The 22,563-nt window shown below is 46.9% G+C and overlaps 2 protein-coding genes across 2 annotated transcripts in view; one reads left to right on the plus strand and one right to left on the minus strand.

Moving 5' to 3' along the window:
• Positions 1 to 17,783, plus strand: part of ITGAE (integrin subunit alpha E) — a 64,526-nt gene extending 46,743 nt beyond the window's left edge. The window contains exons 25-31 of the mRNA XM_038759019.1: positions 802 to 865; positions 1,376 to 1,483; positions 11,551 to 11,607; positions 13,155 to 13,253; positions 13,901 to 13,996; positions 15,315 to 15,425; positions 17,363 to 17,783. Of these exons, the coding sequence (XP_038614947.1) occupies positions 802 to 865; positions 1,376 to 1,483; positions 11,551 to 11,607; positions 13,155 to 13,253; positions 13,901 to 13,996; positions 15,315 to 15,425; positions 17,363 to 17,452 (625 nt within the window). The 3' untranslated portion in view covers positions 17,453 to 17,783. The remainder of the gene's footprint in view (positions 1 to 801; positions 866 to 1,375; positions 1,484 to 11,550; positions 11,608 to 13,154; positions 13,254 to 13,900; positions 13,997 to 15,314; positions 15,426 to 17,362) is intronic.
• On the minus strand, positions 2,874 to 5,456 carry HASPIN (histone H3 associated protein kinase). The gene has a single exon (XM_038758942.1). It carries the CDS (start codon positions 5,454 to 5,456, stop codon positions 3,099 to 3,101), a length of 2,358 nt encoding a protein of 785 aa, XP_038614870.1. The 3' UTR covers positions 2,874 to 3,098.
• Positions 17,784 to 22,563: the final 4,780 nt, after the last annotated feature.

Genomic DNA, 22,563 nt, shown 5'->3' on the forward strand with positions numbered 1-22,563 from the left:
AGTGCTTGGCACATAGTAAGTGCCTAATAAATGCCATCATTATTATTATTATTATCTCAGTCCCGCACAGGGCTCACAGTCTAAGAGGGCAGGAGAACAGATAAGCATGTCACCCCTAGTTTACAGTTGAGGAACCTGAACCCCAGAGAGGTTAAGTGACTTGTTCAAGGTCTCGCAGCAGGCAAGTGATGGAACCAGGACTAGAACCCCGCATTTTCCCCAAAGCCATCCCATCTCTATTGTGTACTGCCTGTCTGTACAGAATCCAAGTTCTCCCTACCAGTATTGGACCTGTGTATTGCAACCTGAATGAAAGTGTCATCCTTGGTTGCTGGGGGCTTTTTTCTCTCCCACTTAAAGAGAGAGAAAAATGTTGAGAGATTTTCAGAAGGCCACTAAAAGGAGATGGCTCTTTTGGGGATAAGAGGCGGGAGATGAGCCACTACATTCCTGCCAATCGGGTCAAGCACATTCCTTGCCCACATGGGGCTCACAGTCTAAGTAGGAAGGGAGACCAGCTATTGAATCCCCATACTGCAGTTGAGGCACAGAGAAGTGAAGTGACTCACCCAAGGTCAAACAGCAGGCCAAGTGGTAGAGCTGGGCTTAGAACCCAGGTCCTCTACCACTAGGCCACACCGCTTCCCTAATGTAATGTTTCAACATTACATTTTGGATTACCCCTGAGCATTGCATTTAGTCTATTTCCTAGCACTAACTCCAGCAAGGGAGTCGATCAAGGGAATTCTCAGTCGATCAATTAAGTCAATCATTTAAGCTGATCTCTCTTCTCCACTGCAGGCAACCAGTTCTGTACATGAATATCAGCCAAGGACTTTCAGAGCACAAAAAATTTGAATTTAAGGTGGGCATTTCCTCGCCTCCTCCCCATCCCCATATAGACTGTCTCTATATGTTGCCAACTTGTACTTCCCAAGCGCTTAGTACAGTGCTCTGCACACAGTAAGCGTTCAATAAATACGATTGATGATGATGATGATGATCCCACCCCCTCTGCCCTCCCCTCTCCCCCTAGCACTTGTATATATTTGTACAGATTTATTACTCTATTTTACTTGTACATATTCACTACTCTATTTTGTTAATGATGTGCATATATTCTATTTATTCTGACGGTTTTGACACCTGTCTACATGTTTTGTTTTGTTGCCTGTCTTCCCCTTCTAGACTGTGAGCCCGTTGTTGGATAGGGACCGTCTCTAAATGTTGCTGACTTGTACTTCCCAAGTGCTTTGCACAGTGCTCTGCACACAGTAAGCACTCAATAAATACGATTGAATAAGTGAACTGAATATGTATCAGTTGAGTTGAGAAACACAAAGCTCTGAGTTTTCACCTTCTGATTCTTTTTCAGATACATGGGGAAAACCACTTTGAAGTTGAATTTCAGTTACAGATCTGTGTGCCTGTCAAAGTACAAGGTCATGAAATAGTACATGTGAAGAACATCACATCAACACAGGTAATTTTTACATTGTTTTTTACTCACGATTGGTTTTCTTTGTAACTTGACCTGCAGGAAAGGGGTGACACTAAAAAAGCATTTTTTTAAAAAATGGTATTTGTTCAGCACTATGTGCCAGGCATTGTACTTTACTGGGGTAAATACAAAGTTATCATGTTGGACACAGTCCCTGTCCTGCATTGGGCTCACAGTCTTAGTCCCCATTTTACAGATGAGGTAACTGAAGCACAGAGAAGTGAGGTGACTTGCCTAAGGTCAAGCCTTAGCGGTGCCAGGATTAGAAGGCAGGTCCTTCTGACCCCCGGGCTCGTGCTCTATCCACTAGGCCATGCTGCTTCTCATTGAGTAGGTACTGAAAGCATTGAAAAAAAAAGCCAGAGTGCACATAATTACAAAGAGAAAGTTATCAAAGGCATTTGGATATCAGTAAGAAGTTCAATGGGAAGCCAAACAAAACAGAAATTTTTTAAAAATTACTCTTTACATTAGGGACTGGGTAAAAGCCTGAGCAGGTGGTTTAAATATATAATTTTAGTCCCACTAGTTAAACTTTTAAAACTTTTCACGTAGTTTTTAAACTGAAGCAAAAAGGAGTAAAAAAGAAAAAATTGAATTCACCTAGTTCTCCCGTAATGCCGAGGTTGTTTTCTTGCAAATCCCAGCATTAAAGAAAACGTGTGCTGTACTGTTCAGGCGTTCTGATGCCTGGTGCATCCACACAAACCATTCCTTGCAGCATGGTGTTTCCATTCAGGCTTACGTGGCCTGATACACATGAGTCTTCAGAACATGTATTAGGGACAAATGGAGAGCATCACAAAATCTTTGGTCTAAATAAGAAATTCAGGAATATTCCCGTTCTTTTTGGCCCTTTGCTGAGTGGTAAGCAAATGTCCCAGGATAAACCGAGTTGCCCAGGAGTTACTGAGTTTCCCTTTTGAAATGTAAATTCTGCTTTTCTATTTGGGTAAAGAGTTCATTTACTAAAATCGCAAAGGGTATTTGCCAATTTCGGGTATCGGGTCGGGCCAGTCGTATGCCCGTTTTTTCGCTCTTTGACATCTCTCTTTTTGCTCTGCCTCCCACTTTTCCACCCCGATCACTTCCTTATGGGAGCAGCGGGTGGTGCGCTGTTCTTCATCTCCTTATCCTCGCCCCAATACAGAACAACAATGCTACTTGCGGGTGGCTTTTTGTCACGAGAGAAAATGGTATTTCTCTTTCACGTGGAATTCAAGCCTACCACACCTCCCGTCAGCCATACAGTTGGTTGAGGAAGGAGAGGAGCCATTTTTTGAAAACAGAGCCTGTTCAATTGACACAATAAAACCAAAACGCTCATGAGAAAAAAAAGAGTTTTTTTAAAGAGCACTTATAACGTGTGACCACTGTTTTTCTTATATACCAGTTTATTTTCAAGTGCCCGACAGTACTGAATTACAAAAATGAATGATTTGTAAACAAGTGCAGATAGAAAATTTAATTTAAACAGAAGCAGATGGGGCAAAAATACTAAATGCACCACCGTTGTTAGCTGCTCCACCTGGAATGGAAGGAAAAGCTCAGGAAAACTCAACTCTTCCTCAGTCCCGCACTATGAGGTACCGTTCGCTTACTGAAACAGGCAGTGCCCATGAAGCACCTCGGTGGCAGAGCTAAAGTTCAGAACTGTCTTGAGGAATTGCTTGAGTTGTTGTTGCACTGCCTTCATGGCCGAGGTGGAGGGCTTCGTCTTGTAGGACACTGCCGTCAGAAACTTGTCCGCCAAGTAATGCAGCCACAGCACGTTGCTGTAAGGGTGGAATTGGGCCCAGTTGTTGGAGTTCTCCTCCTTCATTTTCCTGTACACCTCAAACTGCAAGTCCCCTTGGCCTTGGAACAGCTCCTCATCCGTGGAGATGTCGCAGAAGACGGTTAACCCCTCCTTCTCCAGGCGGGACAGCGTATAATCTATGATGTTGGCGTGGACCCCGTGGGTGGCAATCGCGCACGTCTTCCCGTCGAGCGTGTACTGGAGCTTCTTCAGGTTGGTCCTCTTCACCAGCACGTTGCCCCAGTGCAAGTCCCTGTGCTCGAACCCGAGGGCCGCCTCGGCCACGGCCAGGGAGGCGGTGACCTGGTGCAAGATGCTTTTGGCGGTCGCCACCGAGCTCAGCGCCTTCTTCATGTTCTCCAGGTCGCTGCCGCCAAACTCGAACTCCAGCACCACAAAGAGCTGCTGGTCCCCGAAGAAGTCAGGCCGGTTGTTCTCAGACCCCTTGATTTTGTCATATTGGTCCCAGGCGCGGAGAAGGTGCCTGGGGTAGGCTCCTTTCACACAGTGTACGGAATGCAACCCAATGAAACCCTCCGTCCTGTTTGTTCCTCCCTGGGACAAGAGACTCAGCTCCTTCGAGATAATGATCTCCGGAAGGACTTCGCCAAACGTCTTCTGAACTTCTCCATTGACCCTCTCCGTGCCTTCAATAGGAATGATCTTTAAGGCAACGGGCCTGTTGTCACCCACTGTCCGAAAGACTTCGCCAAACACCCCTTCCCCGATCTTCTCACACTTCTTCATTTTGTCCGGGGGGATGCACTGATCGAAGGAGATGGGGCCGTCCTGCCGGCACTCCCCGTACACCTTCTCCGCGTCGGTCGGCATTAATTCCGCAAAGGCGAGGGAACTCCCGGGAGTCAACATTGTCACGGAAGAGGCCTGCCAGAAGGAGTAATAGCCGCTGACTCTGGAACACCCCGAAACGTCCGTCTCGCAAACCGGAACGCTTAGAGAGCCGCCGCCGCCGCCGCCGTTCGCCGAGGCTGTCACTTTCTTCTTTTTATGTAACGAGTGAGAGGCTTTGGTTCTGGCCCAGCCCAGGGGATTCTTGAGGAAAGACTTGTCCTGGGAGGGAAGAGGCGGCACCGACGCCTGTCTTTTCTTCCTCGAGAGGTGATCGTGGAGGAGGGAGGACTCTTCCGGGGCCCGCGGTCGTCGCTGCTCCGCTTTTCTGTTGGGCCCAGCTCTGCGGGGCCTTGCCTTTCGCCAGCGGGTAGAACTAACTCCGCTGATGCACGCTTTCCTGGTGGTGGTGCCCCCTCCTTCCTCCTTTGGGAAGCCCCCGGAGCGGTCCTTCTTCGCGGCTCCCGGAGAGGACGAAGGCTTGGGGGCCCTTCCTTCTGGCGAGGAGGCGTCGGCCGCCGTGGGGAAGGACAAGGACGGGCGAAAGGGCTCCATGCTCGTCCTGAGGTTGTAGCACCTGTTCCTGGGTGGTCTCCCCAGGCTGTTGTTGGTGTCCCTCGAATGTGACCCGCCCTGAGCATCCCCCGCGGTCCTCGGGGCCGCCAAGGGGCTGGCTCGCCTGGCATCGCGGGGTGAGGTGCGGTGGCCCGCCTGGGCGAGGAAGGGGCCGCGGGTGGCCCTCCGGGGGGGTCCCCCCTTGGCGGGGGCCAGCTCCAAAGTGGGGGGGCCGCCGCCGCCACGGGGCACGGGGCTCAGCTCGCACAGGACGGTCCGGACCCCCGAGGGGCAGCGGGCTGGGGGGGCCCCGCAGGCCCCACTCTCCCCTCCCCGACGGGAGCCGGGGCCCGCGGGGGAGGATGGAGAGCGGGGCGCCACGCTCGGGGTGCTGCTTAGCAACGGGAGCCCCCGGTTACCAGGCGGCGGCCGCGAGGGGACCACCCGCCCGGCCGAGCCGAGGGGCTCATTCTCCGCCTCCTCCCTCCTGCCCCTTCGCCTCCGCGCCCGCGGAGGGAGGGGGCGCTTCTTCCGCGGCCGGCTGGGCTGGAAGTCCTCGTCCGACGAGTCGGAGGCCTCGAGGCCGCCGCCGCCTCCGCTGCTGCTGCTGCTGAAGAAGCGTTTCCGATCCTGAGGCGAGAACCAGTTGCTGGTCAGCTGCACCCGGCGCAGGCCGCCAAGGCCGCCATGGCCGCGCCGCCCCCCGTACGTCCGGAGCGTGAGGCACAGCGGCTCCCGGCCGCGCAGCGCCATAGCTCCGCCGCCCGCCCTCTTTTCAAACTCAAACACCGCGAGAACTGGAGCGGCGAGACTACCGCCCCCCAGCGGGCCCTACCCCTTCTCGGGAGCGCATGCGCGCCTCCCCGACGCCCCTTTCCGGCCACTCCGTCGCTCGGCGCGTCGTCGCGGTCCCTCAGGGGCGGCCCTCCCTCACCAGAATAATCATTGGCATCTGTCAAGCGCTCACTATGTGCAACGCGTTCCCTCAGGGGCGACCCTCCCTCATAATAATGATAATAATTGGCATTTGATAGGCGTTTATTATGTGCAACGCGTTCCCTCAGGGACGACCCTCCCTCATAATAATAATAATAATTGGCATTTGTTAAGCGCTTACTGTATGCAACGCGTTCCCTCAGGGGCGACCCTCCCTCATAATAATAATAATAATTGGCATTTGTTAAGCGCTTACTATATGCAACGCGTTCCCTCAGGGGCGACCCTCCCTCATCATAGTAATAATTGGCATTTGTTAAGCACTTACTATATGTGCAACGCGTTCCCTCAGGGGTGACCCTCCCTCATCATAATAATCATTGGCATCTATTAAGCGCTTACTACGCAACCCTCCCTCATCATAATAATCATTGGCATCTATTAAGCACTTACTACATGCAACACGTTCCCTCAGGGGCGACCCTCCCTCACCAGAATAATCATTGGCATCTGTCAAGCGCTCACTATGTGCAACGCGTTCCCTCAGGGCCGACCCTCCCTCATCATCATCATCATAATTGGCATTTGTTAAGCGCTTACTATGTGCAACGCGTTCCCTCATAATAATCATTGGCATCTGTCAAGCGTTTACTATGTGCAACGCGTTCCCTCAGGGGCGACCCTCCCTCATAATAATAATAATTCGATTTTGGTAAGCGCTTACTATGTGCAACACGTTCCCTCAGGGGCGACCCTCCCTCATCATAGTAATAATTGGCATCTATTAAGCGCTTACTACATGCAACACGTTCCCTCAGGGGCGACCCTCCCTCACCATAATAATCATTGGCATTTGTCAAGCGCTTACCATGTGCAACGCGTTCCCTCAGGGGCGACCCTCCCTCATAATAATAATAATAATTGGCATTTGATAGGCGTTTACTATGTGCAACGCGTTCCCTCAGGGACGACCCTCCCTCATAATAATAATAATAATTGGCATTTGTTAAGCGCTTACTATATGCAACGCGTTCCCTCAGGGGCGACCCTCCCTCATAATAATAATAATAATTGGCATTTGATAGGCGTTTACTATGTGCAACGCGTTCCCTCAGGGACGACCCTCCCTCATAATAATAATAATAATTGGCATTTGTTAAGCGCTTACTGTATGCAACGCGTTCCCTCAGGGGCGACCCTCCCTCATAATAATAATAATAATTGGCATTTGATAGGCGTTTACTATGTGCAACGCGTTCCCTCAGGGGCGACCCTCCCTCATAATAATAATAATAATTGGCATTTGTTAAGCGCTTACTATATGCAACGCGTTCCCTCAGGGGCGACCCTCCCTCATCATAGTAATAATTGGCATTTGTTAAGCACTTACTATATGTGCAACGCGTTCCCTCAGGGGTGACCCTCCCTCATCATAATAATCATTGGCATCTATTAAGCGCTTACTACATTCAACACGTTCCCTCAGGGGCGACCCTCCCTCACCAGAATAATCATTGGCATCTGTCAAGCGCTCACTATGTGCAACGCGTTCCCTCAGGGCCGACCCTCCCTCATAATGATAATAATAATAATTGGCATTTGTTAAGCGCTTACTATGTGCAATGCGTTCCCTCATAATAATAATAATAATTGGCATTTGTCAAGCGCTTACTATGTGCAACGCGTTCCCTCATCACAATAATCATTGGCATCTGTTAAGCGCTTACTATGTGCAACGCGTACCCTCAGGGCCGACCCTCCCTCATCATAATAATAATTGGCATTTGATAAGCGTTTACTATGTGCAATGCGTTCCCTCAGGGGCGACCCTCCCTCATAATAATAATAATTCGAATTTGGTAAGCGCCTACTATGTGCAACGCGTTCCCTCAGGGGCGACCCTCCCTCATAATAATAATAATTTGAATTTGGTAAGCACTTACTATGTGCAACGCGTTCCCTCAGGGGCAACCCTCCCTCATAATAATAATAATTGGTATTTGTTAGGCACTTACTATGTGCAACGCGTTCCCTCAGGGGCGACCCTCCCTCATAATAATAATAATTGGCATTTGTAAAGCGCCTACTATGTGCAACGCGTTCCCTCAGGGGCGACCCTCCCTCATCATAATAATCATTGGCATCTGTCAAGCGTTTACTATGTGCAACGCGTTCCCTCAGGGGCGACCCTCCCTCATAATAATAATAATTCGAATTTGGTAAGCGCTTACTATGTGCAACGCGTTCCCTCAGGGGCGACCCTCCCTCATAATAATAATAATTCGAATTTGGTAAGCACTTACTATGTGCAACACGTTCCCTCAGGGCCGATCCTCCCTCATAATAATGATAATAATTGGCATTTGTTAAGCACTTACTATGTGCAACGCGTTCCCTCAGGGGCGACCTGCCCTCATCATAATAATAATTGGCATTTGATAAGCGTTTACTATGTGCAACGCGTTCCCTCAGGGGCGACCCTCCCTCATCATAATAATAATTGGCATTTGATAAGCATTTACTATGTGCAACGCGTTCCCTCAGGGGCGACCCTCCCTCACCATAATAATCATTGGCATCTGTTCAGCGCTTAGTATGTGCAACGCATTCCCTCAGGGCCTACCCTCCCTCATAATAATAATAATAACTGGCATTTGTTAAGCGCTTACTATGTGCAACGCGTTCCCTCAGGGGCGACCCTCACTCATCATAATAATAATTGGCATTTGGTAAGCGTTTACTATGTGCAACACGTTCCCTCAGGGGTGACCCTCCCTCATAATAATAATAATTCGAATTTGGTAAGCACTTACTATGTGCAACGCGTTCCCTCAGGGGCGACCCTCCCTCATAATAATAATAATAATTCGATTTTGGTAAGCGCTTACTATGTGCAACGCGTTCCTTCAGGGGCGACCCTCCCTCACCATAATAATCATTGGCATCTGTTAAGCTCTTACTATGTGCAACGCATTCCCTCAGGGGCGACCCTCCCTCATCATAATAATCATTGGCATTTGTTAAGCGCTTACTATGTGCAACACGTTCCCTCTGGGCCAACCCTCCCTCATAATAATAATAATAATAATTGGCATTTGTTAAGCGCTTACTATGTGCAACGCGTTCCCTCAGGGGAGACCCTCCCTCATAATAATAATAATTCGAATTTGGTAAGCGCTTACTATGTGCAACGCGTTCCCTCAGGGGCGACCCTCCCTCATCATAATAATCATTGGCATCTGTTAAGCACTCACTATGTGCAACGTGTTCCCTCTGGGCCGACCCTCCCTCATAATAATAATAATAATAATTGGCATTTGTTAAGCACTTACTATGTGCAACGCGTTCCCTCAGGGGCGACCCTCCCTCATAATAATAATAATTCGAATTTGGTAAGCGCTTACTATGTGCAACGCGTTCCCTCAGGGGCGACCCTCCCTCATCATAGTAATAATTGGCATTTGTTAAGCGCTTACTATATGTGCAATTCGTTCCCTCAGGGGCGACCCTCCCTCATCGTAATAATCATTGGCATTTGATAAACGTTTACTATGTGCAACGCGTTCCCTCAGGGGCGACCCTCCCTCATAATAATAATTCGAATTTGGTAAGCACTTACTATGTGCAACACGTTCCTTCATCATAATAATCATTGGCATTTGTTAAGCGCTTACTATGTGCAACGCGTTCCCTCAGGGGCGACCCTCCCTCATTATAATAGTGCTTAGTACAGTGCTCTGCACACAGTAAGCACTCAATAAATACGATTGATGATGATGATGATAATAATAATTGGCATTTGTTAAGCGCTTACTATGTGCAACGCGTTCCCTCAGGGGCGACCCTCCCTCATCATAATAATCATTGGCATTTGTTAAGCGCTTACTATGTGCAACGCGTTCCCTCAGGTGCGACCCTCCCTCATAATAATAATCATTGGCATTTGTTAAGCGCTTACTATGTGCAAATCACTGTTCTAAGCGCTGGTGAGGATACAGGGTGATCAGGTTGTCCCACGCGGGGCTCGCAGTCTTAATCCCCATTTTACAGATGAGGGAACTGAGGCACAGAGAAGTTAAGTGACTTGCCCAAGATCACACAGCAGACATGTGGCGGTTGGGTTTCGAACCCATGACCTCTGACTCCAAAGCCCGGGCTCTTTCCACTGAGCCACACCGCTTCTCTCACGGCCCTCGGCCTCCCCGCACTAGCAGGCCGCAGCCCCGGCTCTGAAGCAGCGTGGCTCACTGGAAAGAGCACGGACTTGGGAGGCAGAGGTCATGGGTTCAAATCTCGACCCCACCAATTGCCAGCTTTGTGACTCTGGGCAAGTCACTCAACTGCTCTGGGCCTCAGTTCCCTCATCTGTAAAATGGGGATGAAGACTGTGAACCCCAGGTAAGTCACTCAACTTCTCAGGGCCTCAGTTCCCTCATCTGTAAAATGGGGATGAAGACTGTGAGCCCCAGGTAAGTCACTCAACTTCTCTGGGCCTCAGTTCCCTCATCTGTAAAATGGGGATGAAGACTGTGAACCCCAGGTAAGTCACTCAACTTCTCAGGGCCTCAGTTCCCTCATCTGTAAAATGGGGATGAAGACTGTGAGCCCCAGGTAAGTCACTCAACTTCTCTGGGCCTCAGTTCCCTCATCTGTAAAATGGGGATGAAGACTGTGAGCCCCAGGTGGGGCAATCTGATCAGCGCTTAGAACAGCACTTAGAGAAGCAGCATGGCCCAGTGGAAAGAGCACGGGCTTGGGAGTCAGTGGTCATGGGTTCAAATCCCAGCCCCACCAATTGCCAGCTGTGTGACTGTGGGCAAGTCACTCAACATCTCTGGGCCTCAGTTCCCTCATATGTAAAATGGGGATAATAATAATAATGATAGCTTTTATTAAGCGCTTACTATGTGCAAAACACTGTTCTAAGTGCTGGAGAGGTTACAAGGTGATCAAAGCCCTACTGAGAGCTCACCTCCTCCAGGAGGCCTTCCCAGACCGAGCCCCCTCCTTCCTCTCCCCCTCCTCCCCCTCCCCACCCCCTCTGCCTTAACTCCTTCCCCTCCCCACAGCACCTGTACATATGTATATTGTTTGTACGTATTTATTACTCTGTTTTATTTGTACATATTTATTCTATTTATTTTATTTTGTTAATATGTTTGGTTTTGTTCTCTGTCTCCCCCTTCTAGACTGTGAGCCCACTGTTGGGTAGGGACCGTCTCTATATGTTGCCAACTTGTACTTCCCAAGCGCTTAGTACAGTGTTCTGCACACAGTAAGCACTCAATAAATACGACTGAATGAATGAATGAATGAATGATCAGATTGTCCCACGTGGGGCTCACAGTCTTCATCCCCATTTTACAGATGAGGTAACTGAGGCACAGAGAAGTGAAGTGACTTGCCCAAAGTCACACAGCTGGGAATTGACGGAGCCAGGATTTGAACCCATGACCTCTGACTTCAAAGCCCAGGCTCTTTCCACTGAACCACGAAGACTGTGAGCCCCGGGTGGGACAATCTGATCACCTTGTGTCCTTCCCAGCGCTTAGAACAGCACTTAGAGAAGCAGCGTGGCTCAGTGGAAAGAGCACGGGCTTGGGAGTCAGAGGCCATTGGGTTCAAATCCCAGCTCCGCCACTTGTCAGCTGTGTGACCTTGGGCAAGCCACTTAACTTCTCTGTGCCTCAGTTCCCTCATCTGTAAAATGGGGATTAAGACTGTGAGCCTCACATGGGACAACCTGATCACCTTGTCTCCTCCCAGTGCTTAGAACAGTGCTTCGCACATAGTAAGCACTTAACAGATACCATCATTATTTATTATTTATTTTAGAACAGTGCTGTGTACATAGTAAGTGCTTAACAAATGCCATTGTTATTATTAAACCCTAATGCGGTTCTCATTTCAGAATGACACGAAGTGCAGGCTTGGGGACATCGGCGATTGTCATGGAGCTCCAGGGCAGGTGAGGACCACGTCGCCCTGGCCCGGCCTCTCCAGGGTGGTCGTCTGGGCCTCTCGCCTGCTTTCAAGAAAATAAACCCACATTCGACGTTCATTCATTCAATCGTATTTATTGAGCGCTTACTGTGTGCAGAGCACTGGACTAAGCGCTTGGCGCTTGGGAAGTACAGGTTGGCAACATATAGAGACGGTCCCTACCCAATAACGGGCTCACAGTCTAGAATCAATCAATCAATCGTATTTATTGAGCGCTTACTGTGCACAGAGCGCTGTACTAAGCGCTTTGGCAACATAACTAGAAGACACTGATTAAAATAATAATAATAATGGTGGTATTTGTTAAGCGCTTCCTATGTGCCAAGCGCATTAGAGAAGCAGCGTGGCTTAGTGGAAGGAGCCCGGGTTTGGGAGTCGGAGGTCGTGAGTTCTAATCCCGGCTCCGCCACTTGTCAGCTGTGTGGCTTTGGGCAGGTCACTTCACTTCTCTGTGCCTCGGTTACCTCGTCTGTAAAATGGGGATCAAGACTGAGCCCCACGTGGGACAACCTGATTGCCTTGTATCTCCCTGAGTGCATAGAACAGTGCTTGGCATTTAGTAAGCGCTAACATATACCATTATTATTGTTAAGCACCGTTCCAATCCTTGGGGTAGATACAAGGTTATCAGGTTGTTCCACATGGGACTCACAGTCTTCATCCCCATTTTACAGATAAGGTTTAAAAGAGGTTTTAGCCTTCTCTCTGGAGCCTTGCATTTTTGTCCGTTCGGCTAGCTTGTCTTTTTTTTTTTAATGGTATTTGTTAAGTGCTTACTGTGTGCCAGGCACTGTACTAAGCGCTGGGGTAGGTAGAACCTAATCAGGTTGAATACAGCCTATGTCCCACGTGAGGCTCCCAGTATTAATCCCCATTTCATAATAATAATGATGGTATTTGTTAAGCGCTTACTATGTGCCAGGCACTGTACTAAGCGCTGGGGTAGATACAAGCTGATTAGGTTGAATACAGCCCGTGTCCCATGTGAGGCTTGCAATATTAATCCCCATTTAATAATAATAATTATGGTATATGTTACGCACTTACTATGTGCCAAGCACTGGTTTAAGAGCTGGGGTAGATACAGGGTAGTCAGGTTGCCCCACATGGGGCTCACAGTTTTAATCCCCGTTTTACAGATGAGATAACTGAGGCACAGAGAAGTTAAGTGTCTTGTCCAGGATCACACAGCAGAGAATTGGCAGAGCCAGGATTAGAACCCACATCCTCGGACACCCAAGCCCGTGCGCAAGAGCCACGCTGCTTCACGCTGGAGGCACAGAGAGGTGAAGTGACTTGCCTAGGGTCACTCAGCAGACAAGCAATGGAGCTTGGATTAGATCCTAGGTCCCTTGACTTCCAAGCCTGTGCCCCATCCACTATTCCATGCTACTTCTCTTGTACAGGGTAAAACAGACTCAGCCTGGTCCCTTAATTTCCCTATTTTCCAGGGCGTGAGGGATTTCCTCTGTGTTTCTGCTGTGAAAGTCCCCAGTTTTGTTTCTTTTTCAGGAGTGTCAGCTCGCAAGCTGCAGTATTCTTGCAAGCAAGGGGACCGTGACGATGATGGTGACTGTGGACGCAGAACTGTCCTTTAGGGGCTCCGAGCAGGTACAGGTGAAATCTCAGTTTTCGCTCACCAAAATGTGCTGCAGGGGCTTAAATTGGGAAAATTATGGAAATTCTGCTTCCCTCCCCAAGAATTAAACCAGATAGGAGGAAAAACAGGTCTCAGTAATTCTTCATAATCGTTGTTAACATCATCAATGATGAAGGTTAATTCGCACAAGCCAGGCAGGAGTAGGCTGAGAGCAGAAATGTAACATGGAATGTAAGTTTATTATGCAAACAATTTTATGTACTGCCGTATTTCAATTAGCACTCTAAATTGGCATGGTACCAATTAGCACTGACCAACGTAGCAGTACGTGAAAATGAATCATCAATCGTATTTATTGAGCGCTTACTATGTGCATAATATGAATGCATAATAATCTTTCATTTTCATATAAAATGAGACCGTTAAGCAAGAGAATGCTGAAAAAAGTGATCTGTAATGGGATGACTACCTTTCCTCAAGTTGGTAACCAAACTGACTTACGGCATGCAGTTTTCAAGTGGCAGAACAATAAATAATGTAGTGCTTAGGAATCAGTAAAGGAGAGAGCCAAGGGGAGAAAGCTGGGGAGTGTTTAGACAAAGGAGAGGCAAGTGGAGGGGCATGTCTGAACCAAAATATTTTTTTCCCTTTGCAATAGTTAACCAAATTCATAAATGAATTGCGAATCAGTGGTAAAATCACCTTCGATGAAAACCTGTACCAGCCCCTGAAAGCCGAGAACCACGAAGCTGAGGTAAAGTATGCAAGAACAATTTAAAAAGCGTAATGTGTAAGTGACCAAGAAAACTGAACAGAGAGGGCACCTCTTGAAGAACTCAGTTCTGTAGGTTCCTTTTTTTTTGTTTCTTCAAAGTCTTTGAAATTTGGAAGGTACGCATGATTCATTTTTTTAAAATGAGATTTCATTCTATGCTGCACCCTGTACTAAGCGCTGGGGTAGATACAAGGCAGGTTGGACACAGTCCCTGTCCTGCATAGGCTCACAGTCGTAATCACTATTTTACAGATGCGAGAACTGAGGTAAAAGAAGTGATTTGCCCAATGCCACACATCGGAAAAGTGGCAGAGCTGGGATTCGAATCCATTTCCTTCTGGCCCCTAGGCCCATGCTCTGTCCAGTAGGCTACGCTCCTTCTTTGCCAGATCGGTGGATGCTGACATTTCTGATATTCCCCAATAAAAGAACATCAAGGCCAATTGAGAACCTCAACCCAGAAAAAGGGGCTTATAGTAAGGATATATACGCAAGTCTTCTCCAGGGGCAACAGACCCCCACTATCTGATTTTCTCTAGAATTTTTTATAAGCTCTCCCCAAAGAGCCTTGGGAGGGTTCTCTTAGGCATCAGCAGTGTGAGCTAGCAACAAGGGCCATGTGTTCTGCTAATCCAACTAACAAACCGATTTTCCTTTTGGGGGCCAGTGGTGGGACTGGATTGCCAGGAACTGCATCACTACCAGTACAGCCAAGGTCCAACTAAATCCATGAGCTCCTTCTCCCTATCGGTGATGGCTCCTTGCAGTCCAGCCTGAGAGACTTTGTTTAAAGCCCTTTCCTGGGCAACATTGAAGTTCGTCTTAGTGCTGAAAAATCTCAAATATATTCAGGCTAAATTTCTTTAATGTTAGCCCTTATTTAATTATTCTTGGTTGTATGACGGGATGAATTTCAGTAGATCATCAACTGGGCATAGATTCTTACTGACTTGCTCTGCTAGGGGTTGAGGGGCGGTGGAAGAGAGAAAGGAAAGTTTTTAAAAACAACACTCTACTCTTTTTCCCCTTTTAAATTTAGAATTTGAAACCACCTTCCGTAGGTGAGAGGAATTTCCGAGATCACAAAACTAGTCAGTTGTAAGAAAGAGACCTTGGAATTATTAGATAAAAATAAAATAAGTTCATAGATTAAAGTTCCGTGACCTCTTGTAGGTGCTTTGCTGAGGTAAATCTTGGTTGATGCACAGAGCATAGCTTGAAGCCGGCATGTTTTTTGCCCGCTATCTTCTTTCACCTAACAACTCACTCGCTTTCTGTATTTGCTTGTCTTCTATAGGTCACTCTAATTCTGCTGAAAATCAAAGAGTTCAATTTTTTGCCTGTCATTTTATCAAGCAGCATTGGTGGGATTTTGGTTCTGATTTTGATCATAATTCTCCTTATTAAGGTAAATTATTCCGTTAATCTTCCCCGTGTGATGGTCACATTGGCTCCGTGTAAGATTCTATTTGCTTTGGATGTGTTTGAGCACAGAGATAGAGCCCGTCTTTGGTCATTGATCCAATTCATTTTGAATACCTTTTATTGAAAATGAGTTGCTACTTGGAACATTGGTTCATTGATTTAAAAAATAAATCTTGTAGTGACATAAGATTTTTTTTAACCACAAAACCTGATTTAGTTGTGTTTTAAATCTCAGTCCATATGAATTATTTCTGACTACACATCCTATTTGCTTTGGCATTTCAGTTTACAGGTTCTGGGTATTTTCTCAGTACTGCATTACTCTGGCTTAAAAACAGCAGAACATCTAGAAACAGATGATGTATTTTTGCTTTCGCAATCACTTAAAAATACCATGCTGAGTCAGTTAACTATTTCCTATATGTGATAGCGTTGATGGTGGGTGATTTTTGTTAAATGCATACTGTGTGCCAAGCACTGTACTAAGCACTGGGGTAGATAAGAAGATAATCAGGTCCTACATGGGTTACAGTCCAGAGGGAGAATGGGTATTGAATCCCCATTTTGCAGATGAGGGAACTGAGGCAAAGAGAAGTTAAATGACTTGTTCAAGGTCACACAGTCGGTATGTGGTGGAGCCAGGACTAGAACTCAGGTTCTCTGATTCCCTGGCCCATATCCGTGATGCAGGTTCTTAGGGAACTGTTCTCACTCTTCAGGGCTTCCTCTAGTACCCCTCCACAGCTGGCAGGGATGAGAAAGTGTGAGTGACACTGCACAGACTACTAGCCCTGGAATAAATTCTTTTATGCAGTTTCTCGGTTCTGAAGTGTCAGGCCTGAGGCTCATCCAATCAGTCAATCAATCAATCAATCGATCATATTTATTGAGTGCTTAGTGTGTGCAGAGCACTGTACTAAGTGCTTGGGAAGTACAAGTTGGCAACATATAGAGACAGTCCCTACCCAGCAGTGGGCTCACAGTCTAGAAGGGGGAGACAGAGAACAAAACCAAACATATTAACAAAATAAAATAAATAGAATAGATATGTTCAAGTAAAATAAATAAATAGAGTAATAAATATGTACAAACATATATACATATATACAGGTGCTGTGGGGAAGGGAAGGAGGTAAGACGGGGGATGGAGAGGGGGATGAGGGGGAGAGGAAGGAAGGGGCTCAGTCTGGGAAGGCCTCCTGGAGGAGGTGAGCTCTCAGTAGGGCCTTGAAGGGAGGAAGAGAGCTAGCTTGGCGGAGGGGCAGAGGGAGGGCATTCCAGGCCCAGGGGGATGATGTGGGCCGGGGGTCGACGGCGGGACAGGCAAGAACGAGGCACGGTGAGGAGATTAGCGACAGAGGAGCGGAGGGTGCGGGCTGGGCTGGAGAAGGAGAGAAGGGAGGTGAGGTAGGAGGGGGCGAGGTGATAGACAGCCTTGAAGCCGAGGGTGAGGAGTTTCTGCCTGATGCGCAGATTGATTGGTAGCCACTGGAGATTTTTGAGGAGGGGAGTAACATGCCCAGAGCATTTCTGGACAAAGACAATCAGGGCAGCAGCACGAAGTATGGATTGAAGTGGGGAGAGATACGAGGATGGGAGATCAGAGAGAAGGCTGATGCAGTAGTCCAGACGGGATAGGATGAGAGCTTGAACGAGCAGGGTAGCGGTTTGGATGGAGAGGAAAGGGCGGATCTTGGCAATCATCATCAGTATCCAAACAGAGGTGCCAAGGGCCTAATTCACATCCAGGGAGTGTGTCATTCACCTGGTGGGTGTACATAAGAAAAAAAAAAAAGCATTTACACCTGTTTCTGATCTGTGTGGAAGTCAGGGCCATCTGACATGATGGACCATGTTGTGGTCCATCTGGTTTTGTAAATTCTTTGAGTAAAATGGAATTTCCCTTTTTTTTTGTTTTAGTGTGGCTTTTTTAAAAGAAAATATCAAGTGTCATCCCAAAGAGCAGATGAACAAGAGAATTTTGAAAGTCTGGTTAAAAAGGAGGACTAACACCAGGCTCTTCACTGCATCAACTTGAGACCTTATTACTGCTTCCCTGGCCCTTTTTCTGTATGCTATAGGATTTTTCCATCTTTTCTTACCCAAGGCATGCCACAGAAAAGGCAACAAGGGCAAAAAGATGTAGGTGTAAAATCAGTAAAATTGAGGCATTTTCCCCCATTCCTTACTTATCAATGCAGAGGCGCCTGCTTTTTTCATTTTAAATGCAAGGGGGGGCTTTGATGGGGTGAAGCTTTAAGGAGGCAAAATGGGGAAAGCAAAAGGAGTAACAGGGAAAAAATGAGGAATAGAGAAAAGTGGAAGGGGGATGCTGAGTGCTTAGGAGGAAAGGAAAAGGGGTGGGAAGGAAGAGGGAAAGTAAGAGAACACTTGACTGTGTCGCGTCTATTGCTTCACAAAGGAAATCTAACAGATCCCCAATAAGGGAGCCCTTTTCGGTCCTTAGTAGGCAAGGAAGGGAGCTGTCATTTGGGGCCCACTTTTGGCTCCAGTGCTCAGGGCAGGCTAGCTACAACTACCCTTCCTGCCCCCCAAAGCTCTGGATTTTACAAATAGTGTTGCTCCCAAGGTTCGGAGCCTGCGGCATCCATCATCTCCATGAAGTAGAGACCTATTTTTCTGTGTAGTAGGTCTGTACTATATTGGAAAGAGAGAGATGTAGAAGGAAAAGTTGATGTTAGGATGGATTTCCATTCCCATTAGGATGCTTGTCAAAGATGGCAACCATTACACTCTTCTTCCAAACTACCTTTTGCCTACAGAGAAAAACTACTGGATAGGGTGAACTGTTGGTCTGAATGAGTAATGTTATTTCCTATGTCTTTAAAAGAACAAGTAAATCCCATATTGTTCTGTAGTATTTTTGGAAAAACCCCCAGGCCCCTGCTGCAACTCCCTCCCTGGCCAAAGTAGATCGCAGTGACCTCGGTAGTAATGATAATTGTGGTATTGGTTAAGCGCTTACTATGTGCCAGGTACTATGCTAAAGCTCTGCAGTGGATAGCAAATCGGATTGGACACAGTCCCTGTCCCACATGGGGCTCAGATTCTCAGTCCCCATTTTACACATGAGGTAACTGAGGCACAGAGAAGTGCAGTGACTTGACCAAGGTCACACAGCAGACAAATGGTGGAGCTGGGATTAGAACCCATGGCTACGCCATGCTGCTAGTGATATCGGGGGACCAAACTGAATTATTGCCCTGATTTTGAGCCAGCTCTGGGGGTTCAGAAATAAATCGACCAGTTCCTTTGCCTGCTTTTTCTGCCTCCTGCAGTATGCCATATGGTAATCAATCAGTGGTACGTTTTCAACATTTAGTGCACGCAGAGCACTGTACTATTAGCTCACTACATTACAGATTCATTCATTCAGTCATTCAATCGTATGAATCGAGCACTTACTGTGTGCAGGGCACTGTACTAAGCGCTTGGGAAGTACAAGTCGGCAACATATAGAGACGGACCCTACCAACAACGGGCTCACGGTCTAGAAACTCACAGATGGACTAATAATGATAGTGATAGCAATTGAGTGTTTCCTGTGTGCCAAGGGCTATGCCAAATACTGGGGTAGATGAGAGATTATCAGATCTAAGTGGAAAGAAATCAGGTAGGAGAAGGCAAGAAATGGAATTAAAATCTGGTCCTGTGACTCCCAGTCCCAAGATCTTTCCACTAGGCCACCCTGCCCCTGCGGCTTCACGGCCCAAAGGCATTTGTTAGCTCCTGGGTGATGGGGTGGTTGACCCAGCAAGATGTGTTTCTTATAATGTTTCAGAAGAAGCATGGCCTAGAGGAAAGAGCATGGATCTGGGGGTCGGGGTTGTCATTTGCCCTGGATTCTAATCCGGTCTCTATCCATATCCCTGCTGTGTGACCTTGGGTAAGTCACTCAACTTATCTTTGCCTCAGTTCCTTCATGTGCAAATTGGGAATGCAATACCTGGTCTCCCTCCTTACTTATCTATTCTATTTATTTTATTTTGTTAGTATGTTTGGTTATGTTCTCTGTCCCCCCCTTTTAGACTGTGAGCCCACTGTTGGGTAGGGACTGTCTCTATATGTTGCCAATTTGTACTTCCCAAGCGCTTAGTACAGTGCTCTGCACACAGAAAGCGCTCAATAAATACGATTGATGATGATGATGATGCTGTGAGTCGCTTGTGGGACAGAGACTATGTCCAACCTGATTAATTTATCTACCCCAGCATTTAGAGCAGTGCTTGATCCAAAGTAAGCACTAACAAGTACCATAATTATTATTGTGATGAAAACAGACTGGCAGATCCTGAAAACAAAGCACTTACCTACTGCCTGGGAAAGCAACCACCTAATCCCCACACCATCCAGGCAGAAAAGTCTGAGACCCTAGCCACTCCTTTCTCATCAGCCTGCTACTTGGGAGAGTAAAACTGCTCAACCCCATGCCACCCGGGACGCCCATCAAGTCCTGCTTTGCCCAGCTAGGGTGATGATGAAGCACCGCCGTGAGCCCCGTCAACCTGCCCCCAAGGAGAGAGACTGTCCAGGGCCTGCTCTGGCCGGGGGAACTGAAGCAGAAATTTTAAAACATCGGTAAGGCCGTGGCTGTGATGACTGTTGGACTCCGAACCCTCCTGAGCTGTCAGGAGCTAGAAACTCTGCTCTTTAAGCCACAATACTCTGTTGTTGCCCTTATTGTATTTATCGTTTTCAGTGTCTTTTATTCTCCATTGTTTCATGTTTTTCCAACACCACCAATCCTGGTAGTCTTAGATTGTGCGCTCCGTGGGAGCCTGGGATGTGTCTAAATCTCATGCCTGTGTATTTTTTTTAGTACTTTGTACACAGTAGATGCTTAATAAATACCTTTGAATGATCGATGGAATGAATGGATGGATTAATTGATGAATGTCCAAAAACCGTCAGGGAAGGGTGAAAATAGGTCCATTTCTGGGTTGACTGAGATCTGGCCAAAGTGGCATGAAACTGGAGTCTCCAGGCTCCTTCATTGATTTCGAATAGCTTTCATGATTTATTTTGGACGTTATTATTATTTATTATCAAGTGCTGTCGAGTTGTTTTCCATTCATAGTGACTCTGTGGTTATGTTTTCTCCAGAACATCCTGTCTTTTGCCATAATCTGTAGCCTTCCTAATGGTTCTTCCGTTATTGTTATGGTTTCTATCCATCTAGCTACTGGTCTGCCTCTTCCACATCTTCCCTGGACTTTTCTAGCATTAGTGTCTTCTCCAGAGAATTAGTTGCTCTGATTATGTGTACAAGATATGCTAATCTAAGTCAAGGCATTTGGCCTTCCAAAGATCACTTTGACTTAATTTGCTCCAAAACCCATTTGTTTGTTTTTCAGGCAGTCCATGGTATTCGCAAAAGCCTTCTCCAACCTCATTTGAAAAGAATGGATGCTCTTACTATCCTGTTTTTTCACCATCCAGCTTTCAGATCCATACACCCACTGGAAACACCATAGAAATGACAAGTTGTAGTTTTGTGGCAATTGTTACATCAGCACATTTCATGACTTTTTCCAGGCTCTTGATAGCACGTCTTCCTAACATTAATATTTGGCTTATTTTTTTGACTACTAGTTCCATTATTATTGATTATTGATCCCAGGAGAGAAAAACTGTCAACTATTTCAATCTTCTCTCCATCCACTACAAATGTGTTAAAACTTCCAGTTGTCATCATCTCTGTTTTCTTGACATTCAAGTGCAGACCCATCTTTTTGCTCTGTTCCCTAACATTAATAATAAGTCCGTCAAATCTTCACTTTCTGCTAGTTGGGTAGGATCATCAGCATAAAGAACGTTGTTTATATTCCTTCCTCCAATCTATACTCCCCGTTCATCTTCATCCAGTCCGGCTTCTCTCATTATGTATTTGATTTTGGACATACACTAAGCAAAAATCTTTGGTGGAGGTCTTGACCTAGAACAGGAAGTGAGCTTCAAGGAGAGTTAATCTGATAATTTTTTTAAACCTGAACTGAGGGGTGGAGTTAACCCTATATCAGGCCACCCCTGTTTATAATGAACATCCCTCTAGACTGTAAGCTCTTGGAAACAGGGATAGTGTTTGCCATCTCTTGTACTGTACTCTCCGAAAGCCCCTAGCACAGTGCTCTGCACACCGTAGGGGCTCAATAAATACCACTGATTGATGGATGAACGTAAGCAAAGGGGTAACAGGCCCAGATAGTTCTGGCGTCTGTGGTTTCAGAGGTAGAGCACACACCTCTTTTCCCCACTGCTTGGTCACACACCCGTTGGTTTATACAATCAATCATATTTATTGAGCACTTACTGTGTGCAGAGCACTGTACTAAGCTCTTGGGAGAGTACAATATAACAGACACATTCCCCGCCCACGACGAGCTTAGAGTCTGGAGAGGGGTGGGGGGGCAGACATTAGGATAAATAAATAAATTACGAATATGTACGTAAGTGCTGTGGGGCTGGGATACATACACATCAAAGCCCGGCTCCACCACTTGTCAACTGTGTGACTTTGGGCAAGTCACTTAACTTCTCTGGGCCTCAGTTCCCTCATCTGTAAAATGGGGATGAAGACTGTGAGCCCCACGTGGGACAACCTGATCACCTTGTAAATTCCCCAGCGCTTAGAACAGTGCTCTGCACATAGTAAGCGCTTAATAAATGCCATTATTATTATTATTATTATTATTATCCTTCCCCTCCTCGGTTCTTTCAATATGCTGGTCTTTCTCCCCTTCTTGTCTGGCTCCAAAGCGGAAGTGCTGATTTTGTTTTCTTACTAGTTTAGCCATTTCTAGTCACCTGCCTGAGTGAAAAGGCTAGTAGTCTAAAGCTTCTTGCCAGCCCCGAGTAACTTTTGAAGTGGAATAAGAAGTTATTGGACTGTTCTTAAACAACATGTGAGAAATAGTGCTAGCCTATCTGAACTGGAAAATTTGAGATGAACAGTGTGGGAGTGGTTAGGAAACAGCGGATTATTTCTCGGGAATCTGACAAACAGGAAATTGCCTGCAGCATCAGCGGGCATTTCCCTTTCAGCCATACTCAGAGGTGCTACCTCACCCTGTGAGTGTGTGCGGGGAGATGAAAAGAACTGC

Source organism: Tachyglossus aculeatus, chromosome 17 (assembly GCF_015852505.1).
Source record: "Tachyglossus aculeatus isolate mTacAcu1 chromosome 17, mTacAcu1.pri, whole genome shotgun sequence".
Lineage (NCBI taxonomy): Eukaryota > Metazoa > Chordata > Mammalia > Monotremata > Tachyglossidae > Tachyglossus > Tachyglossus aculeatus.